General features: G+C 43.7%; 1 protein-coding gene across 5 annotated transcripts in view; it reads left to right on the forward strand.

Moving 5' to 3' along the window:
• The first annotated feature begins 2,884 nt into the window (after positions 1-2,884).
• CPNE8 (copine 8) overlaps positions 2,885-20,989 on the forward strand; it is a 116,759-nt gene continuing 98,654 nt past the window's right edge. Inside the window, exon 1 of one of the 5 annotated variants that reach the window (XM_053254740.1) lies at positions 2,885-3,566. In XM_053254740.1, the coding sequence (XP_053110715.1) occupies positions 3,433-3,566 (134 nt within the window). In that variant the 5' untranslated portion in view covers positions 2,885-3,432. Of the gene's footprint in view, positions 3,567-3,942; positions 4,018-20,989 lie in introns of those variants that run through there. The other 4 variants (XR_008308320.1, XR_008308319.1, XM_053254736.1 and 1 more) reach the window with 4 other exon arrangements.

Genomic DNA, 20,989 nt, shown 5'->3' on the forward strand with positions numbered 1-20,989 from the left:
AACACCCAGAGTGCGGGTGGCCATTCTCTGTTATTGGCTCAGACTATCCTTTTGCCCAATTGGACATGCCGCACTAACCCTACACAATGATTGCCAGTCTAGCTGGATTCAGGCAATTGAGACAAAAATAGCTACTCTGGGCCTTTCCCCCTTTACCTTGCTCAGCATGGGCCAAGATCAGGCAAAAGCAACCATCAAGCAGCGCATTATAGACATTGAGCACCAAACCGATCTCAGCAATGTCTCAAAATTTCATATCAGTGACAGGCTTAGTTATTCTGCTTCTCTAGCAGCATACCTCACCCAACAGGAGGTTCCAAAGCACAGAATGGCGTTCACTTTGGCTCGCTGTCATGGCCTCCCTTCAGCAGTGCTAGAAGGCCATTATACTAGGACCCCATTTGCAGAGCGACTATGCCCCTGTGGCCTAGGGCAGATCGAAACTACTGTGCATGTTCTCCTCTACTGCTTGTTCTATAGAGGCATTCGCGCTTCCCTCATCCTTCCATTGCTAAGCAAGTATCCAGGTCATCCGAGCCAATTATACAGTTCCTTGCTACTCTCTGACTCTAAGTCTGCCATCACATATAGCATCGCCAGGTAGGTAACTGGACAACTGGGCAAAGAGGCACCTTTTACCGTGGTGATTCTCTTTATTTAGCAGGGGGAGAGTAACTTGCCCTATCCACCCCCAGCACAGTACTTCCAGCGACTGTTGCTGGTGTGTGTTCTATGTTTCTTTTTAGAATGTGAGCCCCTTGGGGACAGGGAGCCATCTTATTTGCTTTATTTCTCTTTGTAAACCGCCCTGAGCCATTTTTGGAAGGGCAGTATAGAAATTGAATTAATAATAATAATAATAATAATAATAATAATAATAATAATAGGTACTGTGCAGCTGCGATCAGCATTTGTCGGTGGATGAAAGGCAGTGAGTCCTATCAGCTTTAATCTGACTCTCAGTGACTCTGGGCAGGTCCTGCAATTGCTCACGCACCTTTTTTTTTTTTTTAAATTAACTGTTCCTTATAAACTTTAATCTGGCTGTTTTCCACTTTTATTACTCAGGCTTTTATATATTTCTGTCTTCTCATGTCTTTTAACTTTATTACATCCATTTTTATGCTCCCACTTTTATGCCGTTCCTACATTTTTATGTTTTTATGACTTTTACTATTTCTCAGGCTTTTAGGCCCTCATGCTTTTGGTGTATTATCTCCTCTTTTTAGTATTAATATGCACTATTTTATATGTAATCCTTTTTATATACTCTCACTTTTAACATGTAATCACCCATATACGTTATGCTTGTCTATGACTGTAATAAAGATTGATTGATTAATCTGTTAATGGCATTCTTGCTGTAAATTATTATCACTCTCGAACAGCTCAGTAAAGAAGATCTAAAGCAACAACTCGTGTAAGGATCTCTTGCGAAAATGGCCTCATTAACCTCAGCAGAGTTTGGAGTTGTTAACTTTCATGAAAGGGAGAGCTTCGAATTGGAGTGGTTAGCTTTCATGAAGGGGAGAGCTTTCCTCTCTCCGCTGCCCCCGGCCCCACGAACGCCAGAAACTGCGTAGATGCGGGAGCAACTTTGGCAGAGCCGCATGTTTTCCAACAAGTGCTGTTCCCTGAATGAATGCTGGCTGCGTATGTGCTAAAACCAGTGACCTCCTTCCCATCCCTCTGGCTCTACCCCAACGTTTTCGGGAAATCAAATCGTGCAGCTTTTTCTGTCTTTGGCACCCCGTGGAGGAATTCCGCCCTCAATGCTCCCGTCCCTCCCAGTGGTGAGCAAGCCAGCTCTTGCCGCTCCTTTGCCTAATCAAACGCGTTGGAATTCTTACGCTCTGCTAAAGTTTCATTCTCTTTGCAAACACACTTGTGTATGTACTGCATGCAGGAGAAATTCCCGAGTGTTAGTTGGGAAGTAATGATGAATTAAATCACTAATTCAGTAATAATAGTAGATAACGTAATAAAATTTCCCTTACAGCCCCGTGCTATTGATAGACTTTAAGGGAATGTACTTTATGTAGATTATGTGGGAAGATTTATGGGAAGTGGCTACTCCTCCTGTAAGGGGAAAGTGATCATCCCTCCACGTTTTAGGCTACTTGTATGCGTTTTATTGCCGGGCGGGGCGGGGAGATTCCTAATGCCAGCACTCCCGAAGAGGAAGACCACATAACTTCCCCTATAGAGCGCACGACGATTTTCATATGTCGTTTATACTATAATAGGAACTCTAGAAGTCTATCACTTGAAATGGGTATTCTCTTTTTGTGCCGTTGGCTTCAACACAGTCGGCGAGTGGGAAATCGGTAGCCAGCCACTCGCCGATTAGCGCTGCACTTCCAGGACGATCCTGTGTTATCCACTGCAAAAGCGTAACGTGTGGAAGTGAAACACGAGTGTGCAGGCATCTTTAGACGCCCGCGTTGACGCATCTGGAAGACCCAATTACCACACTGGATGCCTTTGCATCTGTCCTCGTGGGGCTAGCTAGGCTGCCGAGACGCAACACACACAGGTCCCGGAGGAGGCTGGGGAAGGAGAGCGGCAAGTCCTCGCCTTGGTCACGCGCTTTGACTCTGCTCTCGCCCCAGCCCACCACCATTCTGTTTCAACTAATCCACAACAAGCACCGCGCTGGTTCAGTGTTCGCCATGACGAGCTCGGATTGGCATTTCCCCTCCAACTCAAAGGATTCCTCTGAAGAAGTAGGCAAGGCTCGCTTTTTTGCGGCGCACACCCACTTCCAGGGTTCCCTCGTCTCTCTCCAGTGAAAGGGGGTTCGAGCGTGCGGAAGAAGTTCTGGTGAACAAACGAACGAGTCAGGCCACAGTCGAAGCACATTAAAGAGCGCGCGCGGGCGCACGCACGCGCCTGAAAGTAATCCTGGAGTAACCCGACGAAATCGTAAACGCCCCCTCGCCTTCCCCCTCAGGACATGTAACGTCCTCTCTCTCGCTCTCTCCGGCTGGCTCGTGCCAGGCGCGAGAAACACAAACAGGAACTTTCCGGGAACCCCTCCTGACCTCCTCCCGCCAGGAAGCACTGCAGGGCGAGGCGAGCCTCCGTGCCGGGCGCCCACTCCTGGGAACCGTTATTGAGACTGGAGCCCCTTTCGCCTGGCCACTCTCAGGGGGTCCCGGAGGGGGGCGGGGGTCACGCGCGACTCCCTGCTGGCGGTGACGTCACACTCCCCCACCACACACGCGCCTCCTCGCCTCGGGTCCCTTCTCAATCAGTCCGTTGTCGGCGTTCCTCGCCCGCCAGCTTCCTCGGCGCTGCCCCGTCCTTCCAGTCCCTCCCTCCTTTCCTCCCTCTTGCCCTCCGCCCCGCGGCAGCGCAGTCCGCCCGGGAAATTGCGTTAGCACCACCTCTTGCTTAAGATTTCCTACGCCTTTACCCCGCCTTTGCCCCATGTTCGGTCCGGACAAATTGTTGGGGCAGCTGTCCAATCTGGACAGATACGGGAATATGGCGACCGTGGGGGATTTTAACCCGCTCAGCGCCAGCATCCCGGCTACCAAGGTGGAGGTGTCCGTGTCTTGCAGGTGAGAACTGGGTGGCAGGATGGATGGGCGGGCGGGCTGTCTTTCCCTACAGTTGATCTTTGTCTGGATGGACGGAGAAGTAGCCTGGACGGATAGAGGGTGGGGGGTGAAAGTGTGTGTGAGAGAGAGCTGCTTCTTGAGGCGGCTGTATTGGTGAGCGAACGTGTGAATGACACTGTATTCGTTCGCTTCGTGTTGCTCCCCCCCCCGCCCCAGGGTAGCGGCCAGACGTGGTGGTGGGGTGAAATCCCTTCACGCTGTGGAGCCCCCTAGACGTGGAATTCCCCGCTCGCGCTCTCTCTCTCGATCTCTCTCACTCGCACGCACACGAGGAAAGACCAAGACGCCTGAAATCTCTTTAACTCGAGGAGGATCGGGGTAGGAAATTGCCACCACCACCTTGGCACTCCATGGATGCAAATACATCTCGTGCGACCCACCGGTGCTACTGGTGCGATTTCCCCAGCTCTCCCCCACTTACTCTCTTTTTGACCATCTCCCCTTAAGTTAAGTGAGGCATAAACCCCGTTTCCTCGATGCAGTGTGGAGAAGAGGGTGTGTGATTGTGTGTGTACACACTCTGGGCTGTTAACAACATGTGTGTGCACTGTATGAATGTGATCTGTGTGTGCCTTAAACGGGCCACAGTAAAAACAGTCCAATTAACAAGGCGGGGGAGGGGAGACGAGTTGGGTTGCAGAGGGAAAGACCCGAATTTTAAAAATACTGATATCATCATGTATCCTTTATTTGTTTAGAAAGAAGACACTGCTTATTCCTTTGTACTTTGTATTCTGTACGCTGAGGACGTAGATAGCGATGACATCGGGTTATACCTGTGTGTGTCTCCCCCCCCCCCCGCCCCCACTCTTCAGTGAAAAGTTGTGAAATGTCTTTCCTTTTTGTCATGTCCAGAAGGGAACAGGATAGAAAATACCTCCTACTCATTCCTCTTCACTGGGTATAGTAACACATTCTTCTACCCATTCCTTTTCATTGGAGTGTAGTATGCTGCAACTTCTTGTGTGCCACTTGTGATGCCAGTCGGGTGGTAGAAATAGTAGAGATGTGGCGCGTGTGAAATCTTGCTCCCTTCATTGGAAATTCCTTTTTATTGGCGTTGTAGGGCAGTAGGGCAGAAAACGGCTTTGCTCTCGCTCCACCATTTTTTATTTTTTTTTGCCAGTACTGCGCCTTCCTGTGTGAGAGGGGATGTGAGTAGGCTAGGCAGTCACTCTTTTGTCTCTCCACCACAGTATTTCCAAGATGCTAGTGAATTATAAAATTGTGTTTGATCAGCTGGGTTAAGATTGAATGAGAATCCCTTCTGTCTGTATTGGATAATTCCTCTTCTTTTGGAAGAGGTGACTAAGATGAGAGTCTGAAGTTTTGTGTTTTTGCCTCTGGGCTCTGCACTCTCCCTCAAATGTGCCTATATAGGAGGGATAAATTAAAATACCCTTTCTTCTAGAGTCTTGAGTAGGGTGACAGAAGAGGAAGAAGGGGTAGCCACGTTTTTTTCTTTTTGCTGAAGTGAGGAAAGGGGTGGAACTCTAGAAACTGAGTGTTTGTTTTTCTCCACATACTGGGCACCAGGCAGTCATGATTTATTTACAAAATATTTGCACAATTCCAGAGCTTACTAAATATTTATTTCTGCTTTGTTTGGAGAATAGGTCAACTGAGAATCTATTGGGGGTCCAAAAGGTTATTTGGGGTGCAAAGATGCTGAATACTTGGCTTTCTTAGGGAGCTCCCTGTTTACTGTTAAAATAAGTCAGCCAGTGATAGGGGAATGTTGACTCATTACTTCAGTGCAAATATAGGAAGCGTAATGTGTGTGTTTTTCCCCCTTTACTTAGAGAGACAAAGATGGTAATGACAAGATTTCTTAATCAAATTTATCCTAAGAAAATTGATTTGAAATTCCATGGTTAGGGAGCATACCATTCAATTTGTCTTCTTCACATGCATTCACTTTTCCCAGAACCACAAAATTCATCTCTCTTCAAGACTGTCTCTCAGTGCGTGGGGGTGGGTGGGTGGTTGTTTAAAGCAAGAGAATAGTTTAAACAAAAACATTGTGGGGAGAGAGATTTGGCTTTTGTAGTGTATAGAAGTAAATCAACATCCTTTGTCATTTCCTGTTTCCTGCTTTTCATAAGAATCTGTACAGTGCTTCAGATCCTGGAGCTCTAACAAAGAATTGTAGATTCATTCCAGTATAATTCTTGTGATTGAAGAGGAAAATGTGTATATTCTGCATGCTCAGACATTTTGTCTCCAAATTCTGTTGGCTTGACCTTTGATTCTTCAGTGATTACAGGTGGATGATGACTCATTTACAAATTTTGTATTTTCAGTACATTTTCAGAGGCCTTCATCAAGAAGAAAATCTGATGGAAACAGAATACTACTCCCCACTTCCAAAACATTTTCTATGCTTTGTAGCATTAATTTTATTGATAGATATTTTTACTTCATCTTTCAGTAGGGATGTGCAAATTTATTCAGGTACAAATTGATTTGTACCCAAATCTAGCTCATTTGGGTGATTTGGAGACAAAACAAATCACCCCTGTGGTCCATTGGCTAGAGTCAGGTACAAATTGAATCGCTCCTGATTCGATTTGAATCTATTTGAGATTCAGATCCCTCCTATTAATTCCCTCAGATTCCCAGCTTTCATTAAAAAAAAAAAAAAGCTAAGCTCTAGCTCTTGTAGAAGTGGAGTTATGGAGCAAAATGTGTGGTCACTATTTTTCAAGTGTTTGGATTCTTTGGTGTATAATAACTTTCCCTCAATGAATCCCTATGAGGATTCTTTAAGCACCAAAGAGTCTAATCAATTCAAAAATTCCTAAAATATAAACTGAGTACCCAGTGGTTTATGGGTTGCAGGGTAGTTGGAACATGGGTTGCCACTAATTCCCCACCCCCACCTGCAAAGCAGTGGGGTCAAAATGAACAGAAGAAATGAAGGTGTGTAATGAAGACACCAAAGAATCTAAACACTTAAAAATACTTTAAAAATACTTAAACTGAGTACCCCTGTGTGTGTGTGTGTGTGTGTGTGTGTGTGTGTAGTTGACACATGGCAGTTGGCACTGTCCAATAATAGTCAAAATGAACAGAAGAAATGAAGGCGTATAATGAATCCTCATAAGGATTCATTATGAAGAAAGGTTATTAGATACCAAAGAATCTAAACATTTCAATATTCCTCAAAATTAAAATGAGTACCCCACTGCCTTGCAGAGGTGGGGTGTAGTTGGAGAATGTCAGCTGACAGTTGGCACTGTCCATTGACAGTCAAAATGTCCAGTGACAGTCAAAATGAACAGAAGAAATGAAGGTGTGCAATGAATCTTCATAGGGGATTCATAGAGCCAGCGTGGTGTAGTGGTTAGAGTGCTGGACTAGGACCGGGGAGACCTGAGTTCAAATCCCCATTCAGCCATGGAACTAGCTGGGTGACTCTGGGCCAGTCACTTCTCTCTCAGCCTAACCTACTTCACAGGGTTGTTGTGAAAGAGAAACTCAAGTATGTAGTACACTGCTCTGGGCTCCTTGGAGGAAGAGCGGGATGTAAATGTAAAATAATAATAATAATAATAATAGCCTTCATAATAAAAGCCTTAATAAACAACTATCAAAACAGTTCAATCACATTTTGCAAGGAGGTGATATTGAACAATGGCTAGCAACTGGGAAAACTCATCTCATAATGAAAGACCCAGCAAAAGGTGCAGTTCCAAGTAATTATAGACCGATAACCTGCCTACCAAACATGTTCAAATTATTAACTGGAATAATAGCAGATGAAGTGATGCAACACTTATTAACTAACAAACAGCTTCCAGTTGAACAGAAAGGAAATTGCCCAAACACCAGAGGCACAAAAGACCAGCTGCTGATTGACAAAATGATTTTAGAAAACTGCAAGAGAAGAAAAACAAATCTAAGTGTTGCATGGATTGACTACAAGAAGGCCTTCGACTCATAGCCTCATACATGGATACTAAAATGTTTAGAAACAACTGGTGTCAGCAAAAACATTCAGATATTTATTTAAAAAGCAATGAGCATGTGGAGTACACAGTTAACAATCAATGGCGAGACACTTGGACAGGTTAGCATTAGAACAGGAATTTTGCAAGGGGACTCACTATCCCCTCTGTTGTTTGTAATCGCCATGACCCCACTTTCACAAATACTAAACAAAACAGGCCTTGGATACCAAACATCTAAAACATCAAGTAAAATCAACCATCTGCTGTACATGGACGATCTGAAGTTGTATGGAAAGTCCCAGTCAGAAATCGAATCACTGCTAAACACTGTCCGTATATTCAGTAGCGATATAGCAATGGAGTTTGGACTAGACAAGTGTGCTGCATTAATAATGAACAGAGGGAAAATAACAAAAACAGAAGGAATAGAACTGCCCAATGGAAGCAAGATCAAGAACCTGGAAGAGAAAGAACATTACAAATACTTGGGCATTCTCCAGGCTGATAACATCGCACGCACTGAAGTTAAAAGAAAAATGGGAAGTGAATACATCAGGAGAGTTAGAAAAATCCTCAAGTCCAAACTCAATGGTGGGAACACCATACAAGCCATAAACACCTGGGCTATACCTGTTATCAGATACACTGCAGGAATAATAGACTGGACCCAGGCAGAGCTAGAGACGCTGGATCGTAAGACCAGGAAAATAATGACCATCAATCATGCTCTGCACCCCCGCAGTGATGTAAATAGGCTATACCTCCCTCACAGCTCAGGTGGAAGAGGAATGCTGCAAGTCCATCAAACAGTAGAGGAGGAGAAAAGAGGCCTTGAAGAATATATCAAGGACAGTGAAGAAGATGCACTTCAAATGGTCAATAATGTGAAACTATTCAACACCAATGAAACAAAGCAGGCCTACAAGAAAGAACAAGTCAAGAACCGAGCAGAAAAATGGAGAAATAAGCCCCTGCATGGTCAATATTTTCACAATATAAGTGGAAAATCAGACATCACCAAGACCTGGCAATGGCTTAAGAATGGCAACTTGAAGAAAGAGACAGAGGGTTTAATACTGGCTGCACAAGAACAGGCACTAAGAACAAATGCAATAAGAGCAAAAGTCAAAAAAATCCACAACAAACAGCAAGTGCCGCCTTTGTAAAGAAGCAGATGAAACAGTGGACCACCTAATCAGCTGTTGTAAAAAGATCGCACAGACTGACTACAAACAAAGGCATGACAAGGTAGCAGGGATGATACACTGGAACATCTGCAAAAAATACAAGCTACCTGTAGCCAAAAATTGGTGGGACCATAAAATTGAAAAAGTTGAAGAAAATGAAGATGTAAAAATATTATGGGACTTCCGACTACAAACAGACAAACATCTGCCACACAATACATCAGATATAACTGTAGTCGAGAAGAAAGAAAAACAAGTCAAAATAATCGACATAGCAATACCAGGGGATAGCAGAATAGAAGAAAAAGAAATAGAAAAAAATCACCAAATACAAAGATCTCCAAACTGAAATTGAAAGGCTGTGGCAGAAAAAGACCAAAATAATCCCAGTGGTAATTGGCGCCCTGGGTGCAGTTCCAAAAGACCTTGAAGAGCACCTCAACACCATAGAGGTCACAGAAATCACCATCAGCCAATTACAAAAAGCAGCTTTACTGGGAACAGCCTATATTCTGCGACGATATCTATAACAATTGACAATAAAATTCTGGCATCCCAGGTCCTTGGGAAGGACTCAATGTCTGGATAAAACAAACCAGTCAATAACACATGTCTGACTGTGTAAACAAGATAATAATAATAATAATAAATAATATGAGGTAAAGTTATTATACACCAAAGAATCCAAACACTTGAAAAATAATGACTGCACATTTTGCTCTATAACTCCACTTCTACAAGGGCTAGAGCTTAGCTTTTTTTTTTTTTTAAATGAAAGTTGGGGGTCCGTGTTAGGGTTAGGATATGGTAAATTCGAATCCCCATTGTTTCCTATGGTGGAAATGTTCAAAATCAGTACAAACTTTTAAAAAACTCATTAAAAATCAATCAAGTGTCCCACTGCCTTGAAATTTGGGTGGTAGGTGGCACCCATGGGGACCTACCTACCACCCAGATTTGGTGCCCCTAGGACCTTGTTAAGTGGTCCCAATCCTAATCAAAGCAAATACAAATTGAATCTGGGGTGATTTGGAGGTGGTAGATTTGGATACAAAACAAATCAGGGGTTATTTGTTTTGGGCATAAATTGAATTTAAAAAATGATTTGTGCACATCCCTATCTTTCAGACCTAACAAAGTCCTTTATGGGGGTTTACTGCACACACACACTCGCTAAACTACTGAGAAACAGTACAGGGGCAAATACTCATAGAAAGAAGGAAAAACCAGCATCTCATGTTGAACACACTGCAAATCAAGAAAGCTTCAAAGCATCCAAAAAATCAATGAGGAGGCCAAGTGGTTCTCACAAGGGTAGGGAGTTCCATGGTCTGGGTGCCACAACTTAAAAGACCGTGTCCAAAATGTATTATTTTTGTAATGATAAAATGGCTATCTAAAACAACAAATACTTGTTTGCAATATCGGTTGTCAAACAAATCTAGTGATCAGTGTCTGATGTTGACAAAACATAGTCTAATCCAGTTTTTACTAGATCTCTGAAATCAGATTTGTTATGGAAGTCCCCTGATGAAAGATGATAAACTTGCACAATAGTAGTACCTTTTGAAATTGTTATTTGCTGCCTCTGAATGCTTTGGAAAAGTTGGTCAATTTCTTTGAGGGAGAAATGGTTACAAGCGGAGAAGAATATTGGGTAGTATAGACGGATGCTAATGTAGGACTGGAGTCACTGGAGCATAGTTCCTGGAGCAGGGATACTTCTTGAAAGTTCCCAAAATATCCTTTTCCTGGCATTTAGAAATTTGATCCTTGCTGGCTCAGACATCATGCAGAGCCAGGGTTGAATCCTGGTTTCATGTGACATCGAGCTCTCACTCCTCCCTCCCTTTCATGTGCGAGAGTGGGAAGCCTTCTGCTTCTGATCCTGGCATAGAAAAAATCAGGATTTGTACCATACATTTGAACTGGGCACTCTTGACTTATTCTAGTCAGTATTTCAAAATATATCAGAATCTGAAGCTGGGATAATGTGTGCTCTGTCCGAAAGAAGAAGAGCATTCAGCCTACAAAGAGAGGACTTGCACTGATGCTGACCAATGCTAAGACAAAGTCTCAAGAAGCATCTTGTTTCACCTTGACAGCAAGTCCAGTTGAGGTCTCAAAGTAAAATCTGAAGACTTACTGCTGTGTTGGGGTAAAATTGCCTTGAGACTAGTCCGTTTCAGATCTTGTCCTTCCTTTCAAGCTAAGTATAGTTCTTACAACATAATGTAGTCATGGGATTAAAAGTAGAGGTATCATTTGATGTGTCTATGGGAGGAGAGTTAGTCTTGTGGTAGCAAGCATGAATTGTCCCCTTTGCTAAACAGGATCTTCCATGGTTTGCATTTGAAAGGGAGACTACATGTGTGAGCAATGTAAGATATTCCCCTAAGAGGATGGAGTTGCTCTGGGAAGAGCATCTGCATGCTCTTCTGCTTGCATGCAGAAGGTTCAAAGTTCCCTCCCTGACATCTCTAGATAGGGCTGAGAGGGACTCCTGCCTGTAACCTTGGAGAAACTGCTGCTAGTCTGTGTAGACAACACTGAGCTAGATGAGCCAATGGTATGACTCAGTTAAAGGCAGCTTCCTATGTTCCTATGACACGAGTGATGTCATAGACAGTAATGATTCTTTCACTATAAGTGTTTGAACTCATGGTGGCCCCACTAGCTCAGAAAACAATCTTATTTTCCCATCAACAATATTCTGCCATTTGTGGGGTGGTAAGATGCGATATCCTTGAAACAAGTACTTCCTTGTGTGGGATTCAGACACCTTCCCTCAATGAACCAGTAGGAGCTGTAGGTTTGTTGCTTTACAGGCTGATCATTATTTATTTATTTATTTGTCAAATTTATACCCCGCCCAAACTTACGTCTCTGGGCGGCCAACAACAATTAATGAAATAATGAAAACAAGCCGACCCCGCACAGAGCATCTGTGTGCTCTTTGGGGCCGGCTACCTCTCTCCCCCTCACCCGCCGTTGCCGTTACCGCTCCTTGCTGGTCTCTGTGGCCGGCCTCCTCTCCTCGACCCTCTTGCCCAGGCCCACCGAGGCCCGCAGCTCTGCCCAGGTCCGCTGCCGCCGCCTGAGGCTCTGCCTGGGCCCACCGCCTCGCCTCACCCGGCCGGGCCCGCCACCTCAGCTCCGCAACCACCATGGCCGCCCACAGCCTGGCCCACCGCTGCCACCGCTTTCTCTTGGGTGCACCTTACCCAATCAGGTGCCCCCGCAGCCCAGCCAATCAGCTGGGCTGCCGGGACGCACGTTCGAAAGGCACACCCAAGAGAATTAAATATATAGATCCCTGGGCAATATGATAAGGAGAACTGCCAGTGGGACAAGCTTATTTACTCCTCTTCCCATACCAAAACCCTGCACTGATAGTTTTAGTCTAAGTTCGAAAGGTGGCTGCATATATTCGGTTACATTGTCACTGTTTATACTTTAATGATGGGCAACTGCTCTTTTTTTAAATTACCAAACTGGAAAACATATTGCTGGTCTTCAGTAACTATTAAACTGCCAAAACAGCAACATCCTTTAAGCAAGTGTCTGTATTTTTCTCAAGCAGATCTAATAGCAGCTTAAAAGAGTTACATGATTTAGATTCAGAGCAATGGCATAGGGAAACATTTAAATGCCCCTTCCTTTGCTCCTGCTTCCCTGATCAAGGGGCTGCTAACTTAAAGTAAAATGCCTGGAGATATGGTCATGAATCTCCTGGAGTCTTTCCAGACTGCCAGTTTCAGTGCGGGAGGAAGTGGTCTAACATCGGATGACCTAGGATGAGATTAGTCAAAGTGGAAATAAATGTTTTCAGGTATAATTTGGAGTAAAGCTGGGGCCGCTCACACTTCTGTATCTTAAGAAGTTTGGCTATGGATCCTTAAGCTTTTTCTAAGCAAGGATTGTTCATACTGCATGCTCTCTCTGCCGTGCTTCTGGTCAATTTCTGGCCAGTGGGGTTGCCGAGAAGATGGGCACCATGCCTCTTCCTTCCTCTTCAAGTGTGCAGTTAGAGAAGGAGCAGTTATGTGTGCATGTGTGGTGGAGACCCTGCATTCTTTTAAACCTTTGCTTTAAAAAAAATTATAGAAGTTTGATGGGTTAAAAAAAATTGCTGTGGGTCTTCCATAAGGCTGCCTCATGTCTCTATAGCCAGCTACAAGGTATAGGAGTCAATGGAAAATTCGAGGGGGGAAATGTAAGTTGGGAAGGGCTGGCCATGGAGCTCTGACACCATGTGCAGTCTTATTACAGGATAGTGGGACTCTGTTTGCTAAATTTGAACCTGCTCGGTCAATTGGTTGATTATTACTATTTTTTTTTTTAGACAGGGAGGGTGCGTCACTTCTTTTTTTGTTTCCCCATTGATCTTGCGCTAGACTGCAATTGGCCACCAGGGGGCAGGCTTGTGCAAGATTGAGGGGGAAATTAAAAAACAAACAAACCAAAAAGTGAAGCACTCTCTCTGTCTAAAAACTTAATTGAAAATCATTCATTTGATCCCTTGGCCTCAAATGTAATACAGTCCCACTATCCTGTGCTACAGCTGTGCCTGGTTTCAGAGCTTCATGGCTCTGAAAACTTATGAATTTCAGAGCTCCACAGCTTCATCAGAGTTCCATGAACTTCAGAGCTCCACAGCTTCCCAACTTAGGGATTTTTTCTAATTTTCCATTGACCACTATGTTTTTTAAAAAAACCTTGTAACTCGTTATAGAGATATGTGGCAGCCTTGTGCAAGACTAAAAAAAACAAAACAGTTCAGGCTTTTCAGGAAGGAAGAATATTTAAAAGTGAAGAAGGAAGTAGAAATGAATGAATGAAAGTTGACTCCAGGGCACAGGAAACAAGTCTGCCCAGAGTGCTATCATGTCAGCAGACACTCGGCAAAGCCACACCTCCATCTCATCTTGATCCTCTTTATCTGTAGGGTCTCTGCACACATCACAATCATACTATACAGAATGACAAAGTATCCCAGGAATCCTCTGAGTTAAACCTCTGTGTGCTCACACATTTTTTGATGCCCACTGAATTAATTTTAGATCCTGCTCAGGTTGAATCAGGAAGGCCCCACTCTGAATGCACATGCGCACATACTGCCTTGATACTGTGTGCAGAATGAACAAAATTCATTCTGCACACAGATGAACAAAATTAGAACACTGCACCAGTTCTATGTGTGGGGTGGGGGTGGGGTGGGGGGTTTTGGCAGAGTGTTAGATTATTCATATACTACCTTTTTAAAAAGTTCTCAAAACATTTTGCACAAGCTAAAACATCTTGAGACATCTTCAGTGTTAATTAGAGTTTTGTATGCACTGTTCTTTGTGTCTTGTAGGCCTTGTCAAACAGATGATGTCACTAGTTCCTGACTCTTGGTATTCAGGCTGGGGAAGGCTCGAGTGGTTTACAACAGCGTTGTAAACATTTTTATGTCTTGCTGATGCCTCACTTGTTAATGGAACTGTTCTGGAATGCTGGTGGAACGTCCCAAAACAACTTTTGGGCTTTTGTGAGGAATTAGTGAGGCTTAGAGTGAATAGTCCATTACAGTGTTAGTTGTGCAAAGCTCTGGTCTGGAAATAAAGACTTGAGATTGGAATATTTGTGAACCCACGAGTCCAGGTAGCCAAGATGGAGACTGCAAGCCTGCAGTTCCAATCATACAGAGGGATGCTGCTTGTAGCCACTGAACAGGCTGTTCTCATAACACACTGGGCCTGCCATGGGCCCCATGGAACAACCCCTATGCTCTGGAAGTATGTTAACAAGCCCTAGGCTTAGGTAACCCAGGATGTTAGCATCCACAGATAGCAGGGTCTTTTCTTCACCTAGGCAGATGGTAACCTTGGTATAAAATTCATGTATCTGTCAACTGAGGGCAACACTGAATGGAGTGGACAAAGTGAGGTTTTGGCCCACAAAACCTTAAGTGACAATAAATGTCAATCTTTAAAGTGCCAGTAGACTTTCTGTTTGCTGTAAGATACCAACTACTATACTTGGAGTACAGAGACATTTCCAAATTGTGGTTGTGGTTACAGTGTGCTTTTTTTAGGTTATTTGTTGAGAATTAGTGAGGCTTAGAGTGAAGGATTTAAGAATAAAATATAATTTTAAATATCTGTGTTGCAATCTGGAGAAAGTTGAATATCCCATGTCTGACTTGTATGTATGTATTGTGTATTCCCCTAAAGTAGTTAAATTACTATAAAACAGAGCTGCTCAACTTTGGCCTCCTGTAGATGTTTGCCTGCAGTTTCCATAATCCCTGGCTATTGGCCACTGTGGCTGGGGATTATGGGAGTTATAGTCCAAAAACAGCTGGGGGGCCCAAGTTGAGCAGACCTGCTATAAAATAACATAAAACATTGCTGGTCTTTCATAAATTAGTTTTCTGAAAACCTTTTTGCTTTCAAAATTATTTGACACATTTCCTTTTTAGATAGATAACTTTTTCCAGAATTTATTGCTCTCTAAAACAATGTTCTGGTATGATTTTTCTTCAAATGAGTGAAGATAAAGTTTCATTGTAATAAAAACTGTTAGATCCAACCAAAGATCCATGTGGGAGAGACTGAGAACTATTAAAGGCCTGAGCCTTTCCACCCAATTTGCCCCATTGCTACAGGGAACAGACTGAGCAGCACTGTCAGGGGGCCTAGCTACTCTGTCCCACCCCATGCCTTGGCACCTCAAAAGAAGCTGGTTGCCTTTGGGTGGTTGCTGAAGGTACACAGCCAAAGAGGAAGTGATCTCTTGGAGGAGATCCTTCATGGGAGAGCTGAGACCAGCTCTCCCATGAGGCCAGAAATTTAACAGTTGCAGTAGCAATAGAGAGCCCAGCAAGGCTAGCCAGAACCGCAAGGAGACCAGGGAAAGGACATGCAACAACACCAGCCCCTTGTGTATCCTCCGTTGCTGACAGAAACAACTGTGAGCAAGCAGAGAGTGCAGCTGGACCTGGGATGCTGCCCTGGCGAGGAAGTTCCACCCCCAAACAGTTGACACTTCGCTTCCACTTTTAGTGGGGAGCATTTCCCCAAGGCCTGATACAAAAGGTACCTCCCTTTTGTGCTGCCGCTTTAAGAGGGTCCCAAGGGCAGGTGCCACTCCCTGAGTCTCCAACTAACAGATAGTAATGCTTCCAGTGACATGGGAGAGATCCAGTTTACCTTGGTGAGCTCAGGGTTAAGAGACTATCAATTTGTAGGGGAAGAGAGGTAATCCGATGAGTGCAGATATGCATTTGCTAATAATTTTTTATCTGGAGATTGTGGATGTGATGATACGCAGACCGCCATCATCTTGAAGTGAGAGCATCCCGCCCACTATGTCTAACAGACCCACCCTTCACCAATTCCCTAATTTTATCTGACACAGGAGATAAGTTACACTTTGCATCTCACCACCCAGAGGGGAAGTAATTGGAGTACTCTTTGAATTATGGACAGGTACCCACAGTCCCCCACAGTCGCCTTGAGACCCACAGTCGCCTTGACTCTGCAAGGCTTCTTTCCCCTCCTTAATGGATATAATAATAGAGGGTAAGGTCCTGGCCAGCGTTCACCATTTTCCATCTGCTAACGGGTGATCCAGGGGAAAAGCTGTAGAGATTTAACGCACTCTCAGCCAAGAACCTGCCTACTGCTAGAATAAGGTAAAACTCAGTGCTAGTTAGTGTTTTTGTATTTTCTTGAATTCTTGTGTGCCTTTCTGTGCTTCCAGTTTCCCCTATTTCCCCAATTCCTTATTCTGTATGTAACCCTTGTTTCTTAATAAAGTCCATATACTTAGAACTGGCTTCAGTCTGATTTAACAGGTTGAATAATATATTGTTGTCTAGAGCTGGGTTGTGTGGACTCCGGCTGTACAGTGCCTGTAAATCCTCAGCCAGGCAGTTCTAGGTTGTTGAAGCCGTGTATAAGCCTGGTCAGTGGTTTTAGATCAGACTTCAGCTGGTGGCAGCCTGTCTCGAAGGAGTGGCATGCTCCTAGATGGGGATGAAAGCAATCTTTCTACTTTCTATTTAGGGTAGATCTCAGGAAAGCATAGCGTAACCCCCGTTTTGTCACAGTGGGTGAGTGAAGGGGAGAAAAATAGGACCCTGGATATGCCAACACTCTTACACAGATGGATTATACTCTGTAGCATTTGGATAATTGCTTGAATCAAGGAAAATATTTTAACTGGCTCCTGTTTGTTTATGTCTGGATGATTTTGAGAGTGCTGATTTGTGAGTTGTGTGTGCGGAGCCAGGACCAGTTGGTGTATGATGGAGCTGCCATTGGAGTAATGTATGGCACGGTAAAATATAATGGTAGCAGCTGAAAAGCCAGGTGAGGGGAGGGACCAAGAGACAGCTGCAAGCTATCAACCTTTTGACACCTTCCCAGCCTTGAGGATGTTGGAAAGCCAAGCCTGGTGGTGCTATGAATGTTAGCTCAGTTAATAATAAAACATCTTCTATCCAGGACATTATCCTGGATGTCCATGCTGACATGGCATGTAACATGGAGACCTGGTTGGGTGAAAAGGAAGGGGTAAATCTTTCCCAGCTTTGTCCACCAGGCTTTTGTGTACAGTACCCGTCTCAACTCCATGGGTGGGAAAGAAATGTAGCTGTGGTCCATAGAAATTATGCCACCCTGTTGTCTAATGGCCTGCCTACCTGAGTAATGAAGGGCCTTTTACTATCCTGACTGAGTAGGGAGAGGGGCTGCTGTGACCATTTTGCCTAATATTTTGCAAATAAAATAATTTGCATGTGCACCAACATTGCTTGATTCATGGTCAGACCTAAATGTAGCATTATCTGATCTAGTTTTGATAGGTCCTTTTAAATTTCTTATGTTTAAAGATTTGGAGAAAGTATTGGGATGTTTGATACCCAACACTTGTGCTTTAGGCCTTTGCTTTTCATGGCTTATTAAAACAGCCAGAAGATGCCTGGGATTTTGGGTCTCAGATTATCAATGCGTCCTTCAGAAAGGGAGTGTTGCTTATGGCGGGCAAATAGGCGGTAGTACACCCACCCCTAAAAATTGTCCTTGACCCAAATGATTGTAATGACTGTCTCCCATTATCCAGTCTGACTTTCTTGGGCAAGGTGATAGGGTGCATTGTGGCATATTAGCTTCAGGTTCTTCTAAAGGAAAGGGAGTACTTGGATCAACTCCAATCTGGTTTTCAGCAGTGTTCTCTCTAATAGAAAATCCCAAATGTTCTTGACCACAACTCCAAGTATCCTCAGCCAAAGCCCATTGCAACGAGGGATTCTGGGAGCTGTAGTCAACATCACCTCAGATTTCCTCTTACGGGGAACACTGGTTTTCAGTCCAGCTATGGGACAGAAACTGTCTTGATTGCCCTGAAAGATGATCTTTGTGAAGTGATAAGCAGGGTGAGTGTGATCCTGTTGATTCTCCTAGACCTCTCAGCAGCTGATACCATGGTATCTTTTTTGGGCTGCCTTGCTGAAGAGGGATTGGGGGACATGGAGCATCAATCCCAGAAACTGGTGCTCAGAGATTATTACTGCTCCCATGCCCATTGACTTCTGGGATGTTGTAAGGATCTGTTTTGTTCCCTATGCTTATCAACATGTAAGTAAACTGTTGGGGGAGGTCATAAAGACGTTTGGGCTGAGGTGTTATCAGACACATGTTTCTACATCTGTTTCCAGGGAGGCAGTAGAGATCCTGAATCAGTGTTTGGAGGGTGAGAGCAAACAAACTTAATCCAGACAAGGCAGAGGTCATATTAGGTGTAGGTATTGCAGATTTTTCTGTGGGTAATAGGCCTGTTCTAAATGGGGTTTTATTCCCCTGAAAGATTCAGTATGGCTGTTCTTCTGGATCCAGGACTTTCCCTGGCATCTAGGTGCTGGCAGTCAGGAATGCTTTTGCCCAGCTTTGACTGGTTCACCAACTGTGGCCCTATCCAGACCTGTTTTCAGTGACACACACCTTATTTATATACAGACTAGTCTGTACATGAGGTTGCCTTTGAAGACAGTCTAGATCAGTGATCTTCACTATTTTTCAAGTAGGGGCCACTGTGGTTTAAAAAAAAAATTCAATGTGAGAGCTATTTCCCACTGTGCTGACCTCTGAAAAATCTGTACTTTTCTCAGTGCTGGGAGGGCCCTTTAAGAGATACTGAATCCTCTCTTAAAAGCTCTATGGGGAAAACACTGGGAAGGGCCACACTTCACAGCACTCCATGCACATCTTCCAAGATAGTGCAGAAACTTTAGGGCTCAATTTTCCTTAAAGTAGCACTACCGGCACAGGGCAAAGCACTACATGGTGGGAATGGTAATCTCCACATGGTACCAGAAGGAATGTGCAGAGTTATTCCCGTCATTTTAGGCCAGTTTTTAGCAAATAACGGGGGAGGGGGAGGTATCCCAAAGTTTTGAAAATCAGTACAGATGTCGAGGACACTGTTGTAAGTAACATACTAAAAGCCCTGATTGTTTAGCCGCCATCTTGGGAAAGTAGCCACCAAAAACCATTCGTATATATCTCACAAATCATTGCTCCAACGGGAAAAAGTTAATTATGAAAATTGTAGAGCATCAAATTCTCTAAAAATAAAATTAAAAAGATGTGTTCAATGTAGATTTCAACCAACAGTTTTGCCATAAAGTAAAGTTTCCATGGAAGGCTACTTTGTGGTGACTGCGCCAACTCTGTTTTTTGTCTGTAACACACTCATATAAACTTTTCCTGCAAAACCCAAACTTAAATATAATTAAGGAGCTTGAAATTTACTGTCAGCAAGAGGGGTTTCCCCACTTCTTTTTTGCGATACAATTGGAGGAAAGAGTGGATGCAGTTTGTGCAACATTACCCTGCTAAATTGGCAAAGAGGTACCTTTTAATGTGATGATTCTCTTTATTTAGCAGGGGGAGAGTAACTGGTCCTATCCACCCACAGCACAGTAATTCCAGTGACTGTTGCTGGTGTCTATCTTATGTTTCTTTTTAGATTGTGAGCCCTTTGGGGACAGGGATCCATCTTATTTATTTATTATTTATCTGTGTAAACCACCCTGAGCCATTTTTGGAAGGGCAGTATAGAAATCAAATGAGTGAATGAATAAATAACATGCCTTCTACCCACTCATGTCCACACCACCCAAGAGTTAGAGTAGTGACACATTTTTTTAAAACATGGTATCTCCATTAGGCCTAATCCACAAGCAGCAATGTAGAAAAATCTTATTCTCTTCACAGCTTGGTTTGTACTGGGAGTATCCAGTTCATTACTTTGCTCAGGAACATCACCTTAATTTAAATCAGAATGTTGAAAGCCAATGACAGTGTTTATTTCTGTTTGTTTTCATTGTTCAGTTTTTTTACCACCTTTCATAAGGCAACCCAAGGCGGTTTACAAAAGTTAAAGTATAATAAAACTCCATAAAAACCACATTTAAAACCTTAAAATCAGTTAAACAGTAAAAACCATAAAATACCAGAAAACTACAACCATAAAAAACACACAGAAGCAGGAAAGCTGAGAGACCTGGCCTTTTCTTCTTCATTTTTAGTTTCAAGTGACTGAAGTTGGCTTATGTACTTTTCTTACCATTTGTTGACCTTCCACCAAGAAGTTATGATGCTGTATATACAGTGTTGCATTTTGCAGTTAAATAAAATGCAGAGTTGAACCTGAAAATCTGCTGCATGACATTTGATCAACCTTTGTATATGAAACCTCAACACGTTGTTTCCATGTGCAGTGAAGACTCATCCTTATCAAAAGTTGTGGTTAGTCTTGATAGTTTTATGATGTCATTCATGGGCTCAGTTGGTTGCATGATGGTAGGAAGTGGATTGAAGGAGATCTTGAGCACTATTTATGCACCTATCAGCACCGTCAAAATGTTGACAGGTGATGTTTTTGCAAGGGACATACAAGGTCACTTTCTGGTTCACACAGCATCTATTCTATATATTTAAAAGGCTTACGTATGCCACACATCCTGTGGTACAAGGCACATCTCGCGAGAGTTGTCCAGAGGAGAGAGAAGGCACAGAGTAGGGCTGAGCGGCGGATGGAGGGGCAGCTGCTGAGGAGGAGGTGGTGCTGTGGCAACAAGGAAGAAAGGAGAAGATACATTGAGAAGCAGTGTCCGTCGCCCTGCCGAGTCTCCTCGTGAGGAGGACAGCTGGGGCGGAAGAGCACACCGAAG

Source organism: Hemicordylus capensis, chromosome 5 (assembly GCF_027244095.1).
Source record: "Hemicordylus capensis ecotype Gifberg chromosome 5, rHemCap1.1.pri, whole genome shotgun sequence".
NCBI classification, from domain to species: Eukaryota; Metazoa; Chordata; class Lepidosauria; order Squamata; family Cordylidae; genus Hemicordylus; species Hemicordylus capensis.